The sequence below is a fragment of the Coregonus clupeaformis genome, unplaced genomic scaffold, assembly GCF_020615455.1.
Source record: "Coregonus clupeaformis isolate EN_2021a unplaced genomic scaffold, ASM2061545v1 scaf0065, whole genome shotgun sequence".
NCBI lineage: Eukaryota > Metazoa > Chordata > Actinopteri > Salmoniformes > Salmonidae > Coregonus > Coregonus clupeaformis.
Window position 1 is genome coordinate 430,001 of NW_025533520.1, and position 27,660 is coordinate 457,660.

At 44.6% G+C, this 27,660-nt stretch overlaps 1 protein-coding gene across 1 annotated transcript; it reads left to right on the plus strand.

The window, feature by feature from the left end:
• The first annotated feature begins 1,090 nt into the window (after positions 1-1,090).
• On the plus strand, positions 1,091-3,131 carry tcf21 (transcription factor 21). Its single transcript, XM_041861056.1, has 2 exons — positions 1,091-1,719; positions 2,644-3,131. Exons 1-2 carry the CDS (start codon positions 1,276-1,278, stop codon positions 2,731-2,733), a joined length of 534 nt encoding a protein of 177 aa, XP_041716990.1. The 5' UTR covers positions 1,091-1,275; the 3' UTR covers positions 2,734-3,131.
• Positions 3,132-27,660: the final 24,529 nt, after the last annotated feature.

Below are 27,660 nucleotides of genomic sequence, written 5' to 3' on the forward strand. Positions count from 1 at the left end.
GCTAGATGATATGATCAGTAAGTAGGAAACACCTGCTGCAGGCTATACAAGGGAAATTTAGAAAAAGTGCATAGTTGTCCTTAATGTAGGCCTATGATCTTAAAATGTAGCAATAGGCTACCATTATAGCCTAATAATAACAATAATTACAATAATAATAATAATAATAATAATAATAATAATAATAATAACAACTATAATAATAATAATAATAACTATAATAATAATAATAATAATAATAACTATAATAATAATTAAAATAATAACAATCATAATGACAACTATAATAATAATAATAATAATAATAATAATAATAATAATAATAATTAATTCAAAATTATCAAACTTTTAATTTAATTTAAAAGTTATTGAAAAGGGCCTATTTTCCTATTTTAATGCAAGCGGAAATAAGACAATAATTAAGAATATAGACCTTTGGTGATGTAACATGTATCCAATCCATTTGGAAATGACTTGATTCATTTATAGGCCACAATATATCCATATTGTAGTGGATATTTATTTTTACAAACAGCCAATGCATTTGTAATTGTTCTTAGGTTACGAAAAAATTACTGTATTTCGTTGAGTGAATTAACGTAGCCTATAACCTAAAAGTACCCTATATTTTTACTCTTTAGTTCATTATTTCATAGTTCAAAAGAAATGTAGGTCCACATTTAGGCTCTTAGCGAAATATCTTCTATTAAACGTCCCAATGGATAACGTTCAGTGATTTCACTCTGGGAAGTTTCTTGAAATATAAAGAGCAAGTATTGATGCATTTTCCTTAATTGAGTCTCGTGTGTAAGCTGCATAGGGTCTTTGTTCTGTGTTTTTACACTGACAGAAAGGATATGTTTTTTTTTCTTGACGTCGGATGTTAATAATAACTGTCATGAAATAAAAATGTTATTACATGCTCAGTTATTACACCAGGCCTATAGCATCCACTTGTAAAAGTTTGTGTTTGGAGCTGTGTAGAATTGTTCATCCATCACTCGAAGTTCCCCTCCTCCCTTCCCCGTGACTCGCCTAGCCTCGCGGTCACGCCCCCGGTCACAGAGATAAATGGTCAGTTCTGTAAGGGCTCATGCTTTACAGTTTCCTCCACATCCTCCGGTCCGTCTTTCCGGTTCATGAGCAATCCTGGGTCTCGAGGAGTAGGAGGACACACCGGCGAGCTCGCTCACCTCAGTCTCAATCCGTCCTCGACGGGCCATCCCGTGTCACACATGTTCTGCTGAGGCCGCGCGCCCCGATCGATAACCGACCATGTCCACCGGGTCGCTTAGCGACGTTGACGACGAGCTCCTGGACGGCATCCTGAAGTTCGGCTCTTCCGGTAAAGACTCCGGTACGTCGAACGAGAGCACCGGGGAGAGTTCGAACTGCGAGGGCGGCTCGGCCAACGACAAATCAGCTAAGGGAAAGAAACGGAAAACAGCGTCCGGTAGGAAAACGGCGCTGAACGGCGTGGCGCACGAGGGGGGTGGCAAGCAGCCGCAGAGGAACGCGGCCAACGCACGGGAGAGGGCAAGGATGCGCGTGCTATCCAAAGCGTTTTCCCGTTTGAAGACGACTTTACCGTGGGTCCCGCCGGACACCAAGCTCTCCAAACTGGACACACTTCGCCTCGCCTCGAGCTACATAGCCCATCTACGGCAGATCCTCGCCAACGACAAATACGAGAACGGATTTATCCACCCGGTGAACCTGGTGAGAGACACACCTCAAATTCAAATCTATCACATTTATTTTATACCACCGTTTTTTAAATAAAATGTAGGCCTAACTCCTTTTTACATCAGCAGTTTTCGCAAAGTGCTTTACAGATAGGCCACACAACTCAAAATCCCAAATAGTAATCAGAGCAGAAGCTAATTTAACACAGCGGCCAGGAGAAACTCCCTGCGCATCGACATAACATAAAACCCTCAGAGAGCCAGAGGGTCTACTAATAGTCTATCTTTGAGTCTACTAATAGTCTATCTTTGATACAATTAAAAGTGATCAGAATTCTCGTCATTGAATCAAACAGATCAGCTGAGTTTGTGCGGGAGGGTTATTTCTGCATGGCCTTCACTCTGTTTGCTTGGAGAGGTTTGGATGGTCCTATTTTAGAATAGCCTATGCGACTTGGGAACATTTTCTTGTTTACCCAATAGCCTTTTGTCTGCACTATATCATTCACACAATAACCGATCAATAATATTCCCCAATTCATAATTTCACAACAGGGCTGCTTTCGGATTGTTCCCTGTTGTTTTAGACCCTCGACAATTAGTATTTACAGACTGGATAGAGGAAAACATATAGAATATAGATTTATTCAAGTAGGCCTATTATTAGGATATTTAGAAGTCAGGCTTACTTGAAAGATGTCAAGGAAAAAAATAAGCCTACTGTTTTGTGTGAAGTTGTTTTCTAGACCCAGTCTAAAATGGATAGGCTAATTGAGATGACGTTTAAAATCCTATTGTGAGTAAAAGCAAAACATTGGGCTTTTTAAATTTTTTTGGTTAATGTTGTTATACTATTGTTGTTGTAACACGCAGTGAGTTAATTTGTGATTTCCTCTCTCTCTCTCTCGCTCTCTCTCTTTCTCTCTCTTTCTCTCTCTCTTTCTCTCTCTCTCTCCAGACGTGGCCTTTCATGGTCGCTGGTAAACCGGATAATGATTTGAAAGAGATGCTCAACACCACCCGGTTGTGTGGAACAACCGCCTCATGATGTAACGGATGGACATGACATTAACATTAACCGTCAAGGAATGGACATTATAAATTTTTTGACTTTTTCAGATGGACAGAAATGCACGTAATCTCTCCTAAACCAAATATTGAGTGAGAATACCCGGAGAGCGCATGCTCTCTCACGCGATCCCATACAGAGAAGCTGATTTTATATTTAAAGTGTTCACATGTTGCCTTTGCTGGTTCGAGGACATATTGTGTTTCTGTTTTGTATACGTTTTTTATACTCTTAAAATGCTTTATAAAACTTTGTCACACGAGTATTTGTTTTACAGGTGATGTTGTCAGTCACCGCGTTGGAAGTGCACGTGAAACATGTGTCAATAGCCTATCTGAATTAGCCAGATTTTATGTGAATAAAATGTATTCATCATATCAGCCTGTTATCGCATACTTTTCTTCCCCAGTGTGCATTGTGTTGGAGTTGGACTAAGAGGAATTTAAATTCTACAGGACACTTTTTGTTGTTACTGTAGGCCATAGGCTATTTTCCTGCTATATAACCCCTGGTTATTGCCAATCCCTCAAAATCACAGCGCAAAACTCTAGAAACGAGCACCGGGGAAAAAAATATAAATGTGCACATGTCCAGGTTTATTTGTTTTTCTTTATCTACAAAAGTAAACAATGGATAAGCCGACTCGTTTTTTGAAAGAGATATGGCTTGCGCCTTGGTTAGGGCCTACCTGTGTTTCAGTTATAAAGTTATTCCATGGTGGTTTCTTCCCTTTTTGACGTTAATAAATGTCGGTAATAGTGTCGTAAGAGAAGAGGTATGTTGGTTGGAAGTTCATTGTTTAAGGTCAACCGTTTTGAAAGTGGTAAACGTGCGCGCGGCGCATATTCCAGTTCCAGACGCCTTGTTTAGTTCACGCGGGTTTATGACAGCACTGTTTACACACCGCAGACAGATATTTATGCAGCTAGCAGCTCGCGCTGGCGCGGGAGGCAGGGCGGATTAACCCGGTCTGGGACAGCCCGTTGTCACTGTGCAGCTAGAGCGCGCAACACACACACACACACACACACACACACACACACACACACCGTCACTCCTGAGCTGCAAACTCAGAGATAATTATAGGACAGGAGAGCAGAGAGCAAAGGAGAGGAGAGGAAAGAGAAGACAGGAGGAGAGCAGAGAGGAGGAGAGCGGAGAGGAGGAGAGCGGAGAGGAGGAGAGCAGAGAGGAGGAGAGCGGAGAGGAGGAGAGCGGAGAGGAGGAGAGCAGAGAGGAGGAGAGCGGAGAGGAGGAGAGCGGAGAGGAGGAGAGCAGAGAGGAGGAGAGGGGAGAGGAGGAGAGCAGAGAGGAGGAGAGCGGAGAGGAGGAGAGCAGAGAGGAGGAGAGCAGAGAGGAGGAGAGCGGACCATGGTGTAATAACAAAACCCCCATCCATCTATTAGTGTCATGTTATTGTAGCGATCCACAGGCGGGATGACCCACACACAGCCTCGCTGGGACAGATCGTATACAGTGCCTTCAGAAAGTATTTACATCCCTTGACTTTTTCCAAACTTTGTTGTGTTACAAAGTGGCATTACAATTGATTTAATTGTACTTTTTTTGTCAACGATCTACACAAAATATGATGTAATGTCAAAGTGAAAGAATTGTTTTATTTTTTTTATTTTTATTATTGGAAAATATAACACTATGGAATAGATAAGTATTCAACCGCATGAGTCAATACATGTTATAAGCACCTTTGGCAGCGATTGCAGCTGTCAGTCTTTCTGGGTTAGTCTGGAAGAGCTTTGCAAACCTGGATTGTACAATATTTACCCATTATTCTTTTTTAAATTCTACAAGTTCTGTCAAGTTGGTTGTTGATCATTGCTAGACAGCCATTTTCAAGTCTTGCCATAGATTTTCAAGCCAACTTAAATCAAAACAGTAAGTAGGCCACTAAGGAACATTCAATTTCGTCTTGGTAGGTAACTCCAGTGTATATTTTGCCTTGTGTTTTAGGTTTTTGTCCTGCTGAAAGGTGGATTTGTCTCCCAGTGTCTGGTGGAAAGCAGACTGAACCAGGTTTTATTCTAGGACGTTGTTAGTGCTAAACTCTATTCCTTTTCTTTTTATTCATAACAACTCCCTAGTCCCTACTGATGACAAGCATGCCCATAACATGATGCAGCCACCACCATGCTTGAAAATTTGAAAAGTGATACTCAGTGATGTGTTGTGTTGGATATTCCCCAAACAAAGAGCTTTCTATTCAGGACAAAAAGTTAATTTCTTTGCCACATTTTTTGCAGTATCACTTTAGTGCCTTATTGCAAACAGAATGCATGTTTTGAAATATGTTTTATTCTTTACAGGCTTCCTTCTTTTCACTCTGTCATTTAGGTTAGTATTGTGGAGTAACTACAATGTTGTAGATCCATCCTCAGTTTTCTCCTATCACAGCCTCTGTAACTGGTTTAAAATCACCATTGGCCTCATGGTGAATTCCCTCTCTCTCAACTGAGTTAGGAAGGACGCCTGTATATTTGTAGTGACTGGTTTTCATTTTTAATTAATTTGTAAAAATGTCTAGAAACATAATTCCACTTTGACATTATGGGCTATTGTGTGTAGGCCAGTGACACAAAATATAAAAATAAAACAAATCATATTTTTTATTCAGGCTGTAACAAAATGTGGAAAAAGTCAAGGTGTGTGAATACTTTCTGAAGGCACTGTATGTCCCAAATGGCACCCCGTTCCCTTTATAGTACCAGGGCCTGTGGCACTCCACTCTAATGGCACCCCGTTCCCTTTATAGTACCAGGGCCTGTGGCACTCCACTCTAATGGCACCCCGTTCCCTTTATAGTACCAGGGCCTGTGGCACTCCACAAATCCCCCTCTCCCCCTCACGTCACCCCTACAGGACCGGACCACCGGGTAGAAAATAAACTTGGCCACCTCAGGCTCAGGCTGCAGCTGCATGGAGGAGCTGCCCACTCGGTCCTGAGAGAGAGATGGAGCAGGGGAGGAGAGGGGGAGGAGAGATGGAGCAGGGGAGGAGAGGGGGAGGAGAGGGGGAGGAGGAGAGGAGAGGAGGTGGGTCATTAGTAAGATAGCAGGGGCCTGGGTTCGGGATTCCCATGCGCTGAGCGGCTGCTTTAGCTAATTGTTTTGTTGGACAGCTGCCCAAAACGGGGAGAAAAGAGAGAGAGAGAAAAATATTTTTATTTTAGATGTTCCAGCGGTCAACCTGGACTCAGGGGAAGACTTAACATAGTAAATGTAAATCCACAAAACTACATTTAGTACAGTGCATTCGGAAAGTATTCAGACCCCTTTACTTTTTCCACATTTGGTTACGTTACAGCCTTATTCTAAAACGGATTAAATAAATAAAAATCCTCATCAATCTACACACAATACACAACAATGACAAAGCAAAAACAGGTTTCTAGATTTATTTGGCAAATAAAAAAATAAAAAATAAAAAATAAATACCTTATTTACATAAGTATTCAGACCCTTTGCTATGTGACTTGAAATTGAGCTCAGAGGCATCCTGTTTCCATTGATCGTCCTTGAGATGTTTCTACAACTTGATTGGAGTCCACCTGTGGTAAATTCAATTGATTGGACATGATTTGGAAAGGCACACACCTGTCTATATAAGGTCCCACAGTTGACAGTGTATGTCAGAGCAAAAACCCAGCCATGAGGTCGAAGGAATTGTCCGTAGAGCTCCGAGACAGGATTGTGTCGAGGCACAGATCTGGGGAAGGCTACCAAAAAATGTCTGCAGTATTGAAGGTCCCCAAGAAGTGGCCTCCATCAATGGAAGAAGTTTGGAACCACCAAGACTCTTCGTAGAGCTGGCCATCCGGCTAAACTGAGCAATCGGGGGAGTGACCAAGATCCCGATGGTAACTCTGCCAGAGCTATAGAGTTCTTCTGTGGAGATGGGAGAACCTTCCAGAATGACAACCATCTCTGCAGCACTCCACCAATCAGGCCTTTAAGGTAGAGTGGCCAGACGGAAGCCACTCCTCAGTAAAAGGCACATGACAGCCCGCTTGGAGATTGCCAAAAGGCACCTAATGGACTCTCAGACCATGAGAAACAAGATTCTCTGGTCTGATGAAAACAAGATTGAACTCTTTGGCCTGAATGCCAAACGTCACGTCTGGAGGAAACCTGGCACCATCCCTACGGTGAAGCATGGTGGTGGCAGCATCATGCTGTGGGGATGTTTTTCAGCGGCAGGGACTGGGAGACTAGTCAGGATCGAGGCAAAGATGAACGGAGCAAAGTACAGAGAGTTCCTTGATGAAAACCTGCTCCAGAGCGCTCAGAACATCAAACTGGGATGAAGGTTTACCTTCCAACAGGACAACGACCCTAAGCACACAGCCAAGAAAACACAGGAGTGGCTTCGGGACAAGTCTCTGAATGTCCTTGAGTGGCCCAGCCAGAGCTCAGACTTGAACCCGATCGAACATCTCTGGAGAGACCTGAAAATAGCTGTGCAGCAACGCTCCCCATCTAACCTGACAGAGCTTGAGAGGATCTTCAGAGAAGAATGGGAGAAACTCCCCAAATACAGGTGTACCAAACTTGTAGCATCATACCCAAGAAGACTCAAGGCTGTAATCGCTGCCAAAGGCGCTTCAACAAAGTACTGAGTAAAGGGTCTGAATACTTATGTAAATGTAATATTTCAGTTTTGTGTTTTTAATTGATTTGCAAAAATATCTATTTTTGCTTTGTCATTATGGGGTATTGTGTGTAGATTGATGAGTGGAAAAAATAATTTAATCAATTTTAGAATAAGGTTGTAACGTAACAAAATGTGGAAAAGAGGAAGGTGTCTGAATACTTTCTGAATGCACTGTATATACTGTTATTCCTCCAAGTAAACTACAAGTAACCACCGGTAACTGTGTCTTGCCATCATCTGACTGACGCCTGGAGGCGAACACACCCAAACCGAACCAGCAACCTCAGAATAACACAGTCCTTTAGAGTTAGAATTTTGTATTTATTTAACAGGGAAGAAATATTGAGACCTCGGTCTCTTTTACAAATGTGCCCTGTATAATACAACATAAAGAAACACATTATACACTATATATATATATATATATATATATATATATACATATATACACATTAAAATACAAAAACACAGTGGGAAGCACAAATAAAGCATCACAAATCACCCAGAAAAACAGTTTTGATATCTCCACAAATAAGTCCCCAATAAATACTTTATATTGCCCGAACGGCACCAGAACATCAAGATGACATGTATTTTGAATTTTGTTCCAGCAATACAGTGCATTAAAACTAAAAGCAGATTTACCTCCTCGGTGGAGACCCTGGGAACCTCAGGAGTTAACCAATCCTGTGAACGGGTTAGGAACCTCAGGAGTTAACCAATCCTGTGAACGGGTTAGGAACCTCAGGAGTTAACCAATCCTGTGAACGGGTTAGGAACCTCAGGAGATGACCAATCCTGTGAACGGGTTAGGAACCTCAGGAGTTAACCAATCCTGTGAACGGGTTAGGAACCTCAGGAGTTAACCAATCCTGGTAACGGGTTAGGAACATCAGGAGATGACCAATCCTGTGAACGGGTTAGGAACCTCAGGAGTTAACCAATCCTGTGAACGGGTTAGGAACCTCAGGAGATGACCAATCCTGTGAACGGGTTAGGAACCTCAGGAGTTAACCAATCCTGGTAACGGGTTAGGAACCTCAGGAGATGACCAATCCTGGTAACGGTTAGGAACCTCAGGAGTTAACCAATCCTGGTAACGGGTTAGGAACCTCAGGAGATGACCAATCCTGGTAACGGGTTAGGAACCTCAGGAGATGACCAATCCTGTGAACGGGTTAGGAACCTCAGGAGATGACCAATCCTGGTAACGGTTAGGAACCTCAGGAGATGACCAATCCTGGTAACGGGTTAGGAACCTCAGGAGATGACCAATCCTGGTAACGGGTTAGGAACCTCAGGTGTCTATACTTCAACAGTAAAGTTAGATAAGATGGAAGTTTATGAAGTAGGGCCTTTAAACAAAAAGGGAGTAATGTAGAGATCTACGGGTCTTTAGTGAAGTCCAGCCAACCTTTTGATACATGATACAGTGATGAGTATCAAAACTGTCCCCTGTAACAAAACGAAGGGCACTATGGTAGACGGCATCCAAAGGGTTAGGAGTAGTAGCACCTGGACTTTGAAAAATAACATCACCGTAATCAAGAACAGATCAAAAGGTTGACTGAATAATCTGCTTCCTACTGCTTAGAGAAAGGCACCATCTGTTTCTGTAGAAAAGCTAACTTTAAATCGTAGCTTCTTAACCAGCTCATCGATGTTTTTCAAAACGTCAAATCCATATAAATCCAAATGCCTAAGTATTTACAGTATACAGTGGAAGACGGAAGTTTACATAGACCTTAGCCAAATACATTTAAACTCAGTTTTTCACAATTACTGACATTTAATCCTAGTAAAAATTCCCTGTCTTAGGTCAGTTAGGAACACCACTTTATTTTAAGAACGTGAAATGTCAGAATAATTGTAGAGAGAATTATGTATTTCAGCTTTTATTTATTTCAACACATTCCCAGTGGGTAAGAAGTTTACATGCACTCAATTAGTATTTGGTAGCATTGCCTTTAAATTGTTTAACTTGGGTCAAACGTTTTGGGTAGCCTTCCACAAGCTTCCCACAATAAGCTGGGTGAATTTTGGCCCATTCCTCCTGACAGAGCTGGTGTAACTGAGTCAGGTTTGTAGGCCTCCTTGCTCGCACACGCTTTTTCAGTTCTTGCACAAATGTTCTATAGGATTGAGGTCAGGGCTTTGTGATGGCCACTCCAATACCTTGACTTTGTTGTCTTTAAGCCATTTTGCCAAAACTTTGGAAGTATGCTTGGGGTGATTGTTCATTTGGAAGACCCATTTGCGACCAAGCTTTAACTTCCTGACTGATGTCTTGAGATGTTGCTTCAATATATCCACATAATTTTCCTTCCTCATGATGCCATCTATTTTGTGAAGTGCACCAGTCCCTCCTGCAGCAAAGCGCCCCCACAGCATGATGCTGCCACCCCCGTGCTTCACGGTTGGGATGGTGTTCTTCGGCTTGCAAGCATTCCGCTTTTTCCTCCAAACATAACGATGGTCATTATGGCCATACAGTTCTATTTTTGTTTCATCAGACCAGAGGACATTTCTCCAAAAAGTACGATCTTTGTCCCCATGTGGAGTTGCAAACCGTAGTCTGGCTTTTTTATGGCGGTTTTGGAGCAGTGGCTTCTTCCTTGCTGAGCGGCCTTTCAGGTTGTGTCGATATAGGCCTAGTTTTTACTGTGGATATAGATGCTTTTGTACCTGTTTCCTCCAGCATCTTCACAAGGTCCTTTGCTGTTGTTCTGGGATTGATTTGCACTTTTCGCACCAAAGTACGTTAATCTCTAGGAGACAGAACGCGTCTCCTTCCTGAGCGGTATGACGGCTGTGTGGTCCCATGGTGTTTATACTTGCGTACTATTGTTTGTACAGATGAACGTGGTACCTTCAGGCGTTTGGAAATTGCTCCCAAGGATGAACCAGACTTGTGGAGGGCTACAATTGTTTTTCTGAGGTCTTGGCTGATTTCTTTTGATTTTCCCATGATGTCAAGCAAAGAGGCACTGAGTTTGAAGGTAGGCCTTGAAATACATCCACAGGTACACCTCCAATTGACTCAAATTATGTCAATTAGCCTATCAGAATCTTCTAAAGCCATGACATCATTTTCTGGAATTTTCCAAGCTGTTTAAAGGCACAGTCAACTTAGTGTATGTAAACTTCTGACCCACTGGAATTGTGATACAGTGAATTATATGTGAAATAATCTGCATGTAAACAATTGTTGGAAAAATGACTTGTGTCATGCACAAAGTAGATGTCCTAACCGGCTTGCCTAAACTATAGTTTGTTAACAAGAAATTTGTGGAGTGGTTGAAAAACAAGTTTTAATGACTCCAACCTAAGTGTATTGAAACTTCCGACTTCAACTGTATGTGGGAACACGTTCGATTGGAGAACCATTTAATGAGTGAACATGTAGGTCATCTGAAACATTATTACAAGAGCTTGAAAACAACATGTATTTTGTTTTGCCTGTATTAAGCACACATTTTAAATCAGCAAGGGTTCCTGCATAGCTATAAAATCTGACTGTAGTCTTGACACAGCCAGATCAACAGTCGGGGCAATAGCATACATAATAGGATCATCCACATATTGATGAAGTTGACCATTTTTAACAGATGGTTGTTATATAAATGTTAGATACAACATCTGGGCTAAAATAGAAACTGTACAATACAATAAAGACATGAATGCAGTGATAATAGCTGCATAGGAGCTCACTCTGCGATCTGAAAGGTAAGGTAATGATCTGAAAGGTAAGGTAATGAACTGAAAGGTAAGGTTATGATCTGCAAGGTAAGGTAATGATCTGAAAGGTACGGTAATGATCTGAAAGGTACGGTAATGATCTGAAAGGTAAGTTAATGATCTGAAAGGTAAGGTAATGATCTGAAAGGTAAGGTAATGATCTGCAAGGTAAGGTAATGATCTGAAAGGTAAGGTAATGAACTGAAAGGTAAGGTAATGATCTGCAAGGTAAGGTAATGATCTGAAAGGTACGGTAATGATCTGAAAGGTACGGTAATGATCTGAAAGGTAAGTTAATGATCTGAAAGGTAAGGTAATGATCTGAAAGGTAAGGTAATGATCTGCAAGGTAAGGTAATGATCTGAAAGGTAAGGTAATGAACTGAAAGGTAAGGTAATGATCTGCAAGGTAAGGTAATGATCTGAAAGGTACGGTAATGATCTGAAAGGTACGGTAATGATCTGAAAGGTAAGTTAATGATCTGAAAGGTAAGGTAATGATCTGAAAGGTGATCTGAATGATCTGAAAGGTAAGGCAAGGATCTGAAAGGTAAACTAATGATCTGAAAGGTAAGTATTAATCATCAAATCAAAGTATTTGCTCATCACACCGTTCATATAGCAACGGACACTAACAGCTAATCGAATCCCATTGTGACACAGGGCTGGACACATTTAGGCAAGTGGACACTATTTGGCATGACAGACCCTTTTTAGTTCCAGGTGGAACCTTCTGTGGAAAGGGTTTTACATGGAACCCATAAGGGTTCTTCAAAGGGTTCTCTATGGGGACAGCCTAAGAACCCTTTTAGGTTCTAGATAGCACCTTTTTTTCCATAGTGTACACAAGTGTCTCAGCTCGGCCTAGTAGTTAGGGGCTATGGCACCCTATTCAAAAGTAGTGCACTATATAGGGAATAGGGTGCCTTTTGGGAAGTAGTGCCTTTTTAGTAGTAGTAGGGTCTAAGTCAGGGGTAGGCAAACTACTGCCAGCGGGAGGTTTGACTAAACATCTAAAACTAGATAGAAACCATGTAGAAATTATAACGGATTTATATAATATTATTATTATTATTATTATTATATATAATGTATATAATATAAAAATATATTTTCAAATAACTGCCCTTATTCTGATTGATTTTGAAAAAACAAATCTGTGCCCTCCGTTGAATTTCGAAAGTTTGCCCATCCCTGTTCTACTGGCTGATACATCACCAAGATGCACCACTCTGCTTAAGAGCGCCCCCTGCTGGTGGACAGTAGAGTGAATATGAATCTGTCACTATTCAACCACAAGAGGGTAATAGAGCGTCTCCCATTGGCATTCTTATGAGTAGACTAGTACTGGTCAGTGTTCACCAGGTTTAGAGAGTGTGTGTGTGTGTGTGTGTGTGTGTGTGTGTGTGTGTGTGTGTGTGTGTGTGTGTGTGTGTGTGTGTGTGTGTGTGTGTGTGTGTGTGTGTGTGTGTGTGTGTGTGTGTGTGTGTGTGTGTGTGTGTGTGACTTTTGCTTCCCTCCACTTCTGAGGGCACACACTTTCCTGTAGGCTTAGATTGAAGAGATGGCAAATAGGAGTGGCAATATCATCTGCTGTCATCCTCAGTAATTTTCCATCCAAGTTGTCAGACCCATGTAGGTTGTAATTGATAGACAACAATCATTTTTCACCTCATCCACACTCACTTTACAGAATTCGTAATTACAACGCTTGTCTTTCATAATTTGGTCAGTTGTGCATGGATGTGTAGTGTCAGCGTTTGTTGCTGGCATGTCATGCCCAAGTTTGCAAATCTTGCCAATTAAAAAATAATTAAAGTAGTTGGAAATATCAGTGGGTTTTGTGATGAATGAGCCATCTGATTTAATGAATGATGGAGCTGAGTTTGCCTTTTTTCCCAACATTTCATTTTAGGTGCTCCAAAGCTTTTTACTATCATTCTTTATGTCATTTATTTTTGTTTCATAGTATAGTTTCTTCTTATTTTTACTCAGTTTAGTCACATGATTTCTCAATTTGCAATACGTTTGCCAATCGGTTGTGCAGCCAGACTTACTTGCCATTCCTTTTGCCTCATCCCTCTCAACCATACCATTTTTCAATTCCTCATCAATCCACTGGGATTTAACAGTTCTTACAGTCATTTTCTTAATGAGTGCATGCTTATTAGTAACTGGAATAAGAAATTTCATAAATATGTCAAGTGCAGCATCTGGTTGCTCCTCATTGCACTCATTACAGACCAGAAAATATTCAACATAAGAATCACTACAAAACGTATTGTATGACCTCTTATACACTATATTAGGCCCAGCCTTTGGAACTTTGGTTTTCCTAGATATGGCTACTATATTGTGATCACTACATCCGATGGATTTGGATACTGCTTTCAAACACATTTCTGCAGCATTTGTAAAGATATGATCAATACATGTGGATGATTTCATTCCTGTACTGTTTGTAACCACCCTGGTAGGTTGACTGATAACCTGAACCAGGTTGCAGGCACTGGTTACGGTTGGAAGCTTTCTTTTGAGTGGGCAGCTTGATGAAAGCCAGTCAATATTTAGGTCATCCAGAATACATACTTCTCTGTTCATATCACATACATTGTCAAGCATTTCACACATATTATCCAGATACTGACTGTTACCACTTGGTGGTCTATAGCAGCTTTCCCACCAGAATGGGCTTTAGGTGAGGCAGATGAACCTGTAGCCATATTACTTCAACAGTATTTAACATGAGATCCTCTCCAAGCTTTAAAGGAATATGACTCTGAACATACACGGCAACACCTCCACCATTGGCATTTCTGACTCTTCTGAAGATGTTGAAAACCATGTATTGGTACCGCTATATCATCAAAGGTAATATCTTTTCAGAGATAGTCAGTATATGAATGTTATCTGTTACTAACAAGTTATTGATATCATTAACCTTGTTTCTTAGGCTACATATGTTAATGTGGGTTATTTCCAGCCCCCAGCAGCCGTCGTAGAACGGTAGGAAGCAGCCTTGTAATGTCCTGTACTCGTGCTCCAGGGTAGCACAGGGTTTTTTGCCCCAGGAACCGAAATGTTCGTCACCATAGAGCTGCCGATGACGACAGCTGGTGAAATGGCTGAAGAGGTCCGGCCGTTCTTTCGCCTCAAGTGGTTTCGAAAACCCCTCGAGGGCCGATGGGAGGTGGGGTCCCGATGGACCTGAGCCAGCCGTATAATTCATCGTGTCTGATGAAGGGTCTGGAGTCTCAGACACCCTCACGGTCCGATCTGAAGAGCTCGACCCAAGGTAGAAGCCATCGGGAGACAGAACAGAGGATGAAGGCGCAGGTACAGTACCTCCGGATCCAATCTCAGAAGCGGAAGGATGAAGGTGCCGGAACCTCTGGATCTAGGGCGGCGAAGCTGTTTAAGTCTGTATCCCGTCCGGGCTTCCCATCACCATTAATCAATTTATAACATTTTTGACATGCGTTTTTCTGGATTTTTTTTATTGTTATTCTGTCTCTCACTGTTCAAATAAACCTACCATTAAAATTATAGACTGATCATGTCTTTGTCAGTGGGCAAACGTACAAAATCAGCAGGGGATCAAATCCTTTTTTTCCCTCACTGTATGGAATTATGTAGTGATCAAAAAAATAAAATAAAGTGTTAAACAAATCAAAATATATTTTATATTTGAGATTCTTCAAAGTAGCCACCTTTTGCCGTGATGAAATCTTTGCACACTCTTGGCATTCTCTCAACCAGCTTCACTGGAATGCTTTTCCAACAGTCTTGAAGGAGTTCCCACATATGCTGAGCACTTCTTGGCTGCTTTTCCTTCACTCTGTGGTCCGACTCATCCCAAACCATCTCAATTGGTTTGAGGTCGGGTGATTCGGAGGCCAGGTCATCTGATGCAGCACTCCATCACTCTCCTTCTTGGTAAAATAGCCCTTACACAGCCAGGAGGTGTGTTGGGTCATTGTCCTGTTGAAAAACAAATGATAGTCCCACTAAGCCCAAACCAGATGGGATGGCGTATTGCTGCAGAATGCTGTGGTAGCCATGCTGGTTAAGTGTGCCTTGAATTCTAAATAAATCACAGACACTGTCACCAGCAAAGCACCCCCACACCATCACACCTCCTCCTCCATGCTTCACAGTGGAAACCACACATGCAGAGATCATCCATTCACCTACTCTGCGTCTCACAAAGACATGGCGGTTGGAACCAAAAATCTCAAATCTGGACCAAAGGACAGACTGTCAGCAGTCTAATGTCCATTGCTCATGTTTCTTGGCCCAAGCACGTCTCTTCTTCTTATTGGTGTCCTTTAGTAGTGGTTTATTTGCAGCAATTTGACCATGACGGCCTGATTCACAAAGTCTCCTCTGAACAGTTGGTGTTGAGATGTGTCTGTTACTTGAATTCTGTGAAGCATTTATTTGGGCTGAAATTTCTGAGGCTGGTAACTCTAATGAACTTATCCTCTGCAGCAGAGGCTCTGGGCCTTCCTTTCCTGTGGCGGTCCTCATGAGAGCCAGTTTCATCATAGCGCTTGATGGTTTTTGCGACTGCACTTGAAGGCCTTCTATGCCATCAAAAGGAACATAAAATTTGACATACCAATTAGGATCTGGCTAAAAATACTTGAATCAGTCGCAGAACCCATTGCCCCTGACAATAAATACAGCCATATTTAAATACCCCATATTTCCCTCAGATTACTCAGTGTGCATAGCCTTGCTATTGAGAAAGACCCACAAATAATTTTGATAAACTCCCATATCCATTGGGTGAAATACCACAGTGTGCCATCACAGCAGCAAGATGTGTGACCTGTTGCCACAAGAAAAGGGCAACTAGTGAAGAACAAACAGCATTGTAAATACAAACTATATTTATCTGTTTATTTATTTCCCCTTTTTGTACTTCAGCCATTGTTACATCACTGTACACATGTATACTATCACATTTGAAATGTCTCTATTCGTTTGAAAACTTTTGTGTGTTGTTCACTGTTCATTTCACTTTTGTTTATTATCTATTTCACTTGCTTTGGCAATATGCTTCCCATGCCAATAAAGCCAATTGAATTGAAGTGAGAGAACTAGTGAGTAAGATAGAGAGAACATACCTTTATTGGCCCAATAGCTACATCATTAAAAGCACAAACTTTACTTCACTTCATTCTAATGGACTTAGACAGTTAGAACCAAGCTCACAGGACCCCCCCCTGACGCCCCACACCCCTACAAAGTCCCCCAGACGGTTCACCAGCCCCCCGTATACATGCTAAAGTTTGTGTGTGTGTTTGTGAGAGAGAGAGAGAGAGAGAGGGAGAGAGAGAGAGAGAGTGAGAGAGAGAGAGAGAGAGAGAGAGAGAGGGAGGGAGGGAGGGAGAGAGAGAGAGAGAGAGAGATGCTTGCAATGCTTAACCTCATTGGTAGGTGGCAGTGTTGCCATAGAAACAAACATCTTTCCCAGTTTAGGCTCTGGTCTCCGGGCAGGTTGCCTACGGAGACAGGCAAGTTGCCTATGGAGACAGGTAGGTTGCTTATGAAGACATGTGTCATGAGCTCCCCCTCTCACTCTCCTCCTCTCCTCTCCTCTCCTCTCCTCTCCTCTCCTCTCCTCTCCTCTCCTCTCCTCTCCTCTCCTCTCCTCTCCTCTCCTCTCCTCTCCTCTCCTCTCCTCTCCTCTCCTCTCCTCTCCTCTCCTCTCCTCTCCTCTCATGTGTGAGTGTACTCTCCCTGCGGGGACCGATCAATTGATTCCCATTCAAAATCCTATTTTCCCTAACCTCTAACCCTAACTCTAACCCTGAACCTAACCTAACCCTAACCCTAACCCTTAACCTAACCCTTAACCTAACCTAACCTAACCTAACCCTTAACCTAACACTTAACCTAACCCTAACCCTAACCTTCACCCAAACCCCTCAAATCAAAATATGTTTTATGGATCTTGGATCTTGGGTCCATGAAATGGGGTAACAGCCTACTCAGTGACACCCACAGAACACAAATGTGAAGAGTTTACACAAATATTAAGGTGGTAACTCTCATTGCAGGACTTTGACACTACTGTAAAATGTGCCACATTAGCTCACCAGTCAAAAGGCTGAATAGTGAGGGGATATCCGACAGTCAAAGTCCGGCAATAAGAGCTATAAAACAGCATGTGTAAACTCTTCACAGTTGTGTTCTCTGGGTGTCACTGAATAGGCTGATATCCCATTTAATTGAGAAAAAGTTACAAAAAGTAAAATAAAATATTACAAAAAAAATGTATTGTCTGCTTTACTACTGTAGCTCAGTTGGTAGATCATGGCGCTTGCAACGCCAGGGTTGTGGGTTCGATTCCCACGGGGGGCCAGGGGGGCCAGTATGAAAATGTATGCACTCACTAACTGTAAGTCGCTCTGGATAAGAGCGTCTGCTAAATTACTAAAATGTAAATGTAAATGTAGATTGCTCAGGACATGTTAAACCTGGACTGCTCAGGGAAACTCACTGATAACTGGACCGTGGTCTTCAAGGACAAACAACTTTGCTTCGCCAGCCCAGAGAGAAGCAGGCCCAAGGTCTTCTCTTTGAAGTGCAGGTATAGTTTGAAATGACCCTGCTGATGGTGCCTCAGATGCTCATTCATTTTTAACCTGAAACAATCAAGTTGTTCACTAAACATTCTTCTCTCTGGATACACAAGGTGACATCGCTTTAAGACTTCTGCCAGTGGTCCTCCCAACACCAGTCTACAAGATGGGCAGGAAGACATTCTGACCCAGCTTCAATGAGACCAGAAAGACCTTCATTGTCTTGCAGGGACGCGGAGCAGGGCGAGCCGGATGGCGACAGTGGAAATCCCACAACAGGGAGGGATCGAGGTTATCCCTCACCGGGACCGTTCCTCCGGACCGTACCCCTCCCACTCCACAAGGTACTGAAGTCCCCCCACCCAACGCCTCAAATCCAGGATGGAACGGACAGAGTACGCCGGGGCCCCCTCGATGTCCAGAGGAGGTGGAGGGACCTCCCACACCTCAGACTCCTGGAGCGGACCAGCCACCACCGGCCTTAAAAGAGACACATGAAACGAGGGGTTAATACGATAATCAGGGGGAAGTAATAACCTATAGGTGACCTCGTTGATTCTCCTCAGGACTTTGAACGGCCCCACAAACAGCGGGCCTAGCTTCCGACAGGGCAGACGGAGGGGCAGATTCCGGGTCGAGAGCCAGACCCGATCCCCCGGTACGAAGACCGGGGCCTCACTGCGGTGGCGGTCAGCGTTGGCCTTCTGACGACGCACGCCGTATTGGAAGTGAACGTGGGCAGCGTCCCATGTCTCCTCCGTGCACCGAAACCAGTCATCCACCGCAGGAGCCTCGGTCTGGCTCTGGTGCCACGGTGCCAGAACCGGTTGGTAACCTAAAACACATTGGAATGGTGTTAGGTTAGTAGAGGAGTGGCGAAGAGAGTTCTGGGCATATTCTGCCCATGGCAAGAACACCGACCACTCCCCTGGCTGGTCCTGGCAGTAGGACCGCAGGAACCTACCCACATCCTGATTTACCCGTTCCACCTGCCCATTAGGCTCGGGGTGGAACCCAGAGGTCAGGCTGACGAGACCCCCAGATGTTCCATGAACGCCTTCCAGACCTTGGATGTGAACTGGGGACCTCGGTCAGACACTATATCCTCTGGTACCCCGTAGTGCCGGAAGACGTGTGTAAACAGGGCCTCCGCAGTTTGCAGAGCCATGGGGAGACCGGGCAGAGGAAGGAGGCGGCAGGCCTTGGAAAAGCGATCCACAATGACCAGGATAGTGGTGTTACCTTGGGAGAGGGGAAGATCAGTCAGGAAATCAACACTTAGGTGAGACCATGGTCGTTGTGGAACTGGTAAAGGTTGTAACTTACCCGCTGGGAGGTGCCTAGGTGCCTTACTCTGGGCGCACACTGAGCAGGAGGAGACATACACCCTCACGTCCTTAGCCAAGGTAGGCCACCAGTACTTTCCGGTCAGGCAGCGCACTGTATGACCGATACCTGGGTGACCAGAGGAGGGTGACGTGTGTGCCCAGTAGATCAGACGATCACGGATAAGAGCAGGCACGTACTGCTGCCCAGCTGGACACTGAGGTGGAGATGGATCTGTGCATAATGCCTGCTCTATATCCGCGTCCATCGCCCATACTACCGGCGCCACAATGCAGGAGGCAGGGAGTATGGGGGTGTTGTCTCTGGGCCTCTCCTCTGTGTCGTACAGCCATGACAATGCGTCTGCCTTCACGTTCTTCATACCCGGGATGTATGACAGTGTAAAATCAAACCGGGTGAAGAATAGGGCACACCTGGCCTGGCGAGGATTCAGCCTCCTCACTGCCCGGATGTACTCTAGGTTATGGTGGTCCGTCCAGACGAGGAAAGGGTGTTTCGCCCCTTCGAGCCAATGCCTCCACACGGTCAAAGCTCAGACAACAGCCAACAGCTCCCGATCACCAACATCGTAGTTCTGCTCCGCCAGGCTGAGCTTCTTAGAGAAGAAGGCACAGGGGCGGAGCTTGGGTGGAATGCCCAAGCGTTGAGACAGGACAGCGCCTATCCCTACCTCGGACGCATTCACCTCCACTACGAACGGTAGTGATGGATCGGGGTGGGCCAGTACCGGAGCTGAGGTGAACAGACCCCGCAGTTTGCTGAAGGCCAGATCAGCCTCAGCAGACCAGCGGAGCCGGAATGGCCCACCCTTCAACAGGGAGGTAATGGGAGCTACGACCTTGCCAAAGCCCTGGATAAACCTCCGATAGTAGTTGGCGAAGCCAAGGAAGCGCTGCACCTCCTTAACCGTGGTTGGACTCGGCCAATTACGCATGGCTGAAATGCGATCTCCCTCCATCTCCACACCTGAGGTGGTAATGCGGTATCCGAGGAAGGAGACGGACTGCTGGAAAAACATACACTTCTCTGCCTTGGCATAAAGGTCATTTTCCAACAGTCGGGCCAGCACCTTGCAAACCAGGGACACATGCTCGGCGCGCGTAGCGGAATACACCAGGATGTCATCGATGTAGACCACTACACCGCGACCAAGCATGTCCCGAAACACCTCGTTCACAAAGGACTGGAAGACTGAGGGAGCATTCATCAAACCGTAGGGCATCACCAGGTATTCATAATGCCCCGTGGTTGTGCTGAACGCTGTCTTCCACTCATCTCCCTCTCGGATACGCACCAGGTTGTACGCACTCCTGAGATCTAATTTAGTGAAGAAGCGCGCCCCATGCATTGACTCAATCACTGAAGGAATGAGGGGGAGAGGATAACTAAATCTTATCGTCTCCTTGTTCAGTGGTCGATAATCAATGCAAGGACGCAGACCGCCGTCTTTCTTCTTCACAAAGAAGAAACTCGAGGAGGCGGGTGAAGTGGAGGGACGTATATACCCCTGGCGCAGGGACTCGGTGAAGTATGTTTCCATAGCCTCCGTTTCAGCCTGCGACAGGGGATACACATGACTCCTGGGAGGTACAGCATCTACCCAGAGGTTTATCGTACAATCAAATCAAATTTTATTTGCCACATGCGCCGAATACAATAGGTTACATTACCGTGAAATGCTTACTTACAGCCCGTAACCAACAATGCATTTATTTCTTAATAAAAAAGTAAAATAAAATAACAGTAGGGAGGCTATATATACAGGGGGGTACCGGTGCAGAGTCAATGTGCGGGGGCACCGGCTAGTTGAGGTAATATGTACATGTGGGTATAGTTAAAGTGACTATGCATAAATAATTAACAGAGTAGCAGCAGCGTAAAAAGATGGGGTGGGGGTGCAAATAGTTTGGGTAGCCATGATTAGCTGTTCAGGAGTCTTATGGCTTGGGGTTAGAAGCTGTTGAGAAGCCTTTTGGACCTAGACTTGGCGCTCCGGTACCACTTGCCGTGCGGTAGCAGAGAGAACAGTCTATGACTAGGGTGGCTGGAGTCTTTGACAATTTTGAGGGCCTTCCTCTGACACCGCCTGGTATAGAGGTCCTGGATGGCAGGAAGCTTGGCCCCAGTGATATACTGGGCCATACGCACTACCTTCTGCATGGCTGTGTGCTAAATGTTATACACCTGTCAGCAATAGTTGTGGCTGAAATAGCCGAATCCACTAATTTGAAGGGGTGTCCACCTACTTTTGGCCATGTAGTGTATATTTTAGTTGACACGCCTGTGTGATGTCTGATATACATTAATAAAAAGGTATTCACCCTGGACATGAGACTGATTTTAGACCTTTTGAATCATAAGCTCCAAGTGTTGTTTTTAAATGACCAAAGAAGTTAGTAAAAGTTAGTGTGACGCACATGTAAATTTATAAAACTTTACTGCATTTGGTCATCCCCAAAATGTGGCCTTTGAAAGCCTTGATCGATCCATCCTTCCTCAGGGAACTGTCTGTATATAGCTGCCAACAGGGTGGCAGGTTTATTGATGTGCTGCTCTGGAGTTCCATAACCCAGCAGACTCATTGTTGATGTGTTGCTCTAGAGTTCCATAACCCAGCAGACTCATTGTTGATGTGTTGCTCTAGAGTTCCATAACCCAGCAGACTCATTGTTGATGTGTTGCTCTAGAGTTCCATAACCCAGCAGACTCATTGTTGATGTGTTGCTCTAGAGTTCCATAACCCAGCAGACTCATTGTTGATGTGTTGCTCTAGAGTTCCATAACCCAGCAGACTCATTGTTGATGTGTTGCTCTAGAGTTCCATAACCCAGCAGACTCATTGTTGATGTTTTGCTCTAGAGTTCCATAACCCAGCAGACTCATTGTTGATGTGTTGCTCTAGAGTTCCATAACCCAGCAGACTCATTGTTGATGTGTTGCTCTAGAGTTCCATAACCCAGCAGACTCATTGTTGATGTGTTGCTCTAGAGTTCCATAACCCAGCAGACTCATTGTTGATGTGTTCCTCTAGAGATCCATTACCCAGCAGACTCATTGTTGATGTGTTGCTCTAGAGTTCCATAACCCAGCAGACTCATTGTTGATGTGTTGCTCTAGAGTTCCATAACCCAGCAGACTCATTGTTGATGTGTTGCTCTAGAGTTCCATAGCTCCAGCAGACTCATTGTTGATGTGTTGCTCTAGAGTTCGATGGCCCAGCAGACACACCTGGGGATGTTAGTTTTGATAGGAGTCAGGGAGGAGAGAGCATGAGTTGGAGTCAGCACAGTAAATCCAATCCAACCAGTGGCCCTGGATAATATGCTATGTCTTTACACAGGTAGACTGCCACAGTGAAGGAGGTTTACATAGTGCATCTATACTATTATGAGTGTAGCTTACTGCTCTGGGCTCTGGAGAGATCGCAGGTAGTTGGTCAGAAGGCTCTGGAGGTCCTTGGACCATTCTGTCTCTGTAGCACCTGGAGAGAGACGGATAGAGGTAGTGAGTGCTAGAAAGAGAGCGAGAGCCCTCACCCTTGACCTCCCACTGGCCCAGGGCCTCCTGCCTAGTATCATGCAATGCGGTTTCTTGTTTGTTTATGGGCCCATACAGTTCGTTGAGTGCCAAAAGGGTGGTGGCTTGTGGATGGATGTAGACACCTGTGATAATACGGATGAGAACTCTGTTGATAGATAAAAGGGTCTGCATCTTACCATGAGGTGTTCTATATCAGGTGAACAAAAGCTTGAGATTTCCTTCACACTGGAAGCAGCGCACCAGTTGTTTATGAAGAGGCACACCCCTCCCCCTTTGGACTTGCCCGAGGCCACCTTCTTCCGATTGTGCCGCTGCATGGAGAAACCACTGAGTTCTACGTACACAGAGTCATCCGGCCACGTCTCTCCATGCATATAATATTGCAGCTTTTCAAGTCTCTTTATTAGGAGACTCTCGGACGAAGCTCATCCATCTTATTCTCGAATGACTGGACATTTGCCAATAGAACGGAGAAGAGTGCCGGATGGTTTTTACTTTGTCTCAGTCTCACCAGGATGCCGGCTCATCTACCGCGGCTACGCCTCCCCATGAAACATGGTAACCCTAATCCTAAATCTCCAAGTTCCAATGTTTGACAAGTGGAACGAATGAACATCTCCGGTTGACTGCTTTCAACAAGGTCCTCTTTCTCAGCCCAAATGAGCAACGATAAATTTGACACAAGGTGCGTGAGACATCACTTCAGAAAAGTCTCTATCCATATGATGAATGTTTAGCACACGCACGCTCGCACACACACACACACACACACACACACACACACACACACACACACACACACACACACACACACACACACACACACACACACACACACACACACAGAACACACACTCTTCTCTCTCTCTCTATAATTTATGTGTTTTAATCAGTGCGCAGTAGACGGTAGAGGAATGTGCCCTAAAACACAGTCATTCTGTCTAACCTGACCATCACAATGTTTACACTGTATCAGAGACCGGAAAGAAATGAGAAAGAAGAGAGGAAGGATGGAGGGGGAGAAAGAAAGTAGAGAGAGTAAGAGTGAGAGGTTGTGTCCCAATAATCTCTCCTTTCTCCTGAAGTGTGCACTCGTTCACTGCTCCCCCACAAATTGGAGAGGAAAAGAGGAAGTGAGTGAAAGAGGATGAATCCCAAATCACCCCCTTTCCCCTTGCCCCTCAGCCCTCGCCCCTCGGCGTTCACATGCGCCTGTGCCTTTTGCACAAGTGTCCCAAAGCTGAGGGAGTGAAAATGATTGAGGGTGTAGGGGCTAATTAGACCCTCAGATAGCCTTGATGACCGAGCCAGCAAGGATGCAGGCTTCAGAGTGAAGTGACATGCACTGCAATATGTTTGGAGTTTGTGCAATTTCAGAAAAAAGTATGGAGAGGCGTGCGTAATTATATGCTACGTGCATTTGTTTATGTCTGATTTCAAAATTTGATAAATGTAACAGATGAAATACCACCCAAATTAAATGTTTAATGTAAAACGACTGAGGTTTAAATCTTGTGAAACAACAGGTGGGATTTGTTAATTTGAGTTTCATGCTTGTTTTCTTATTTAAAAGTGGAACATTAAATTGCATCATTCAAGTCAGGAGTGTGTCATGAAGATGAAGGTATATTGATCACCCCACCACTCTCTGGAAGTCACCCTCTGAGTTTCGTCAGCAACACGTGACAGCAGAGGGCCCTCCGAGCAAGTTGCTAAGGGACGAGGGGGTGGTTTGGGATTTACCGACAGAATCAGTCTCCCTAGGCATGGTGGGTAAGAGTGCCTGCTTTGATTCCACTGTCTGTGATTGGTCTAAACGGGGACAGCTTGTTGTGCTCCCTAAGTGTGTGTACTGGCTTCTAATTGGAAGATTTAGGGCTGGGGAGAGTCAGGAGTCACATGTAATTTGGGGTTGTAGAGAGAGAGGGGTTTTTGGCATAGTGATTACGCACACACGGGCCTGTGCACGCACACACGCACACACACACACACACACACACACACACACACACACACACACACACACACACACACACACACACACACACACACACACACACACACACACACACACACACACACACACACACACACACACACACACACACACGCACACACACACACACACACACACACACACACACACACACACACACACACACACACACACACACACACACACACACACACACACACACACACACACACACACACACACACACACACACACACACACACACACACACACACACACACACGCACGCACACACACACACACACACAAACACACACACACACAGTAAGGTCAATGTTAGCAGAGGGCAGGGGCGCCCGGTTAAATGGTGTTTGCCCAGGTGGGGGTAATTACCCTAGGGCGGGGTGTGTGTGTTTGTGTGTGTGTGATTGCTCTCTCTGAGTCTATCCAGGACTGTTTGGATTAGAAAGATATGAATCAGACTTGTTTTTACTTCACCTTCCTCTCTCTCTCTCTCTCTCTCTCTCTCTCTCTCTCTCTCTCTCTCTCTCTCTCTCTCTCTCTCTCTCTCTCTCTCTCTCCATCTCTCTCTCTCTCTCTCTCTCTCTCTCTCTCTCTCTCTCTCTCTCTCCATCTCTCTCTCTCTCTCTCCATCTCTCTCTCTCTCTTTCTCTCTCTTTCTCTCTCTCTCTCTCTGTCTCTCTCTCTCTCTGTCTCTCTCTCTCTCTGTCTCTCTCTCTCTCTCTCTCTCTCTCTCTCTCTCTCTCTCTCTCGCTCTCTCTCGATCTCTCTTTCGCTACCTTTTTTGTCACTCACACTCTCAATATAATATAATATACTATAATATACTGTAAAATCTATAATATATTCTCTATTTCCCAGCTACAGTTAAATGATGTCTGAACATACAGTATGACATATTCATCAGAACAGAGACAGGCTATATAGTACAGACCTAAGCCATGTCCAGAGTTAATTTAAGCAACAGTCAATGATTCAGGGACAGACAGTATAATCACTCAGAGAGAGAGAGACCGGAAAGAGGGATGTCTTGTACACGCTTAGTAAAGAAGGGTTCCAAAAGGGTTCTTCGGCTGTCCCCATAAGAAAACCCTTTCTGGTTCCATGTAGAACCCTTTTTGGTTCCAGGTACAGATGTCGGATCTTAATATGACCCATTTCGTTGCAGGAGGAAAATAATCCTGCAGCAGGAGGATCATGATGAATATTGAATATTTAGAATCACCCCCATGGGGCAGCTGGAAGCTGTGTTTATAGGCGATACAACTCCATATTCTACCTAGGGGGGCTATTGTTTTTGGGGAAAGCATTAAGTATCGTCAAGTATTCTCGCGGCTTGCTAGTGCATTGTGAAGTGCCGTAGCGCAGTGCTCTGAGCAGCACCATTCAGCTCAGCGCTGGGCAATCGTTTTGACACTTTGTACGAACGGAAACTAATGCTGGTGTATTTAACCAATCCAAAGGCTGCCTCCTGCTGCCTACCTACCTCCAAAAGGCACCTGCACTTTAGTAGGTAGCGTTTTCCCAGTAGGTCACTGCCATTTGGGACGGGATTCGAAGGCAGCATCACGTGATAACGCATTCACATTCCACCGAGCGCGAAACGTTTGTGGCCACACTGTAGCGGCGTGAGCAACTAGTGCTAGCAAGTCAGCGAACAACTATCCCAAAATGGAGGAAGTTGACACCGACCAGAATAATGATCCTACGGCATGGGGTCCTCCTCTCACATATTGCTGGTCTGCTGCTTCATCGTTGTGGACATGACAGGTAAGCTTGCATGCATGATATCATAAATGGCTACGATTTGTTGAGAAAGGTTTCTACCTGGAACCAAGAAGGGTTCTTCAAATCTATGCCTTTCGCCAGTCGATACAGTATGATCTATGCCTTTCGCCAATCGATACAGTATGATCTATGCCTTTCGCCAGTCGATACAGTATGATCTATGCCTTTCGCCAGTCGATACAGTATGATCTCTGCCTTTCGCCAGTCGATACAGTATGATCTCTGCCTTTCACCAGTCGATACAGTATGATCTCTGCCTTTCGCCAGTCGATACAGTATGATCTCTGCCTTTCACCAGTCGATACAGTATGATCTCTGCCTTTCACCAGTCGATACAGTATGATCTCTGCCTTTCACCAGTCGATACAGTATGATCTCTGCCTTTCACCAGTCGATACAGTATGATCTATGCTTTTCACCAGTCGATACAGTATGATCTATGCCTTTCACCAGTCGAAACAGTATGTGTAGAAACCAAACTGCTAACATCAATAAATAACAAACTAGACGTACTTGACTTGAGAAAGCCGCGACTCTGGAGAAATGTTAAAATTTTAGTCATTTAGTAGACGCTCTTATCCAGAGCGACATACAGTTAGTGAGTGTATACATTTTTCATACTGGCCCCCCGTGGGAATCGAACCCACAACCCTGGTGTTGCAAGCGCCATGCTCTACCAACTGAGCTACTGGAGGCCTTTGTTTGAGCATCTTATTGAACCGTTCTACGAGCCCATCCGTCTACGGGATAAAGACTTTATCTGTAGGATAATGAATCTTTCATTAGTCGGGACATAAACTCGGTACCTTGGTCGGTCAGGATCTCGTTCAGGATGCCCACCCGGTTGAAGAGGTGGAACAGCTCTCGGCGGGTCCCTCGAAATCGAGGAGGAGGAGCATAGGTTCCTCCTCCGGTTGTTAACCAGGTGAGGTTGGTTCCGGTGCCCCCTCGAACCCCGACTCCTGGTCCGTAGACACGGGGTTGGCAACCACGTGCTTCCGGGCCCGCGCATGCGACAGTCATTCCCCGCTCTCGTCGGTCGCCGGCTCGTACTCTTTTCCCCAGCTCGTGCCTCCACAGTGCCGTGAACAGCGGACAATCTCGTCCCACGAGGAGGGGTACCGGCAACTCCGGTACGGCACCCACCATCACCTCACAGCTTCTTTGTGGTGTCACGATGGTGGCCTGCCCAGTCGAATACCTCTTGGTGTAGCCGTGGACACAGGAGACGGACATC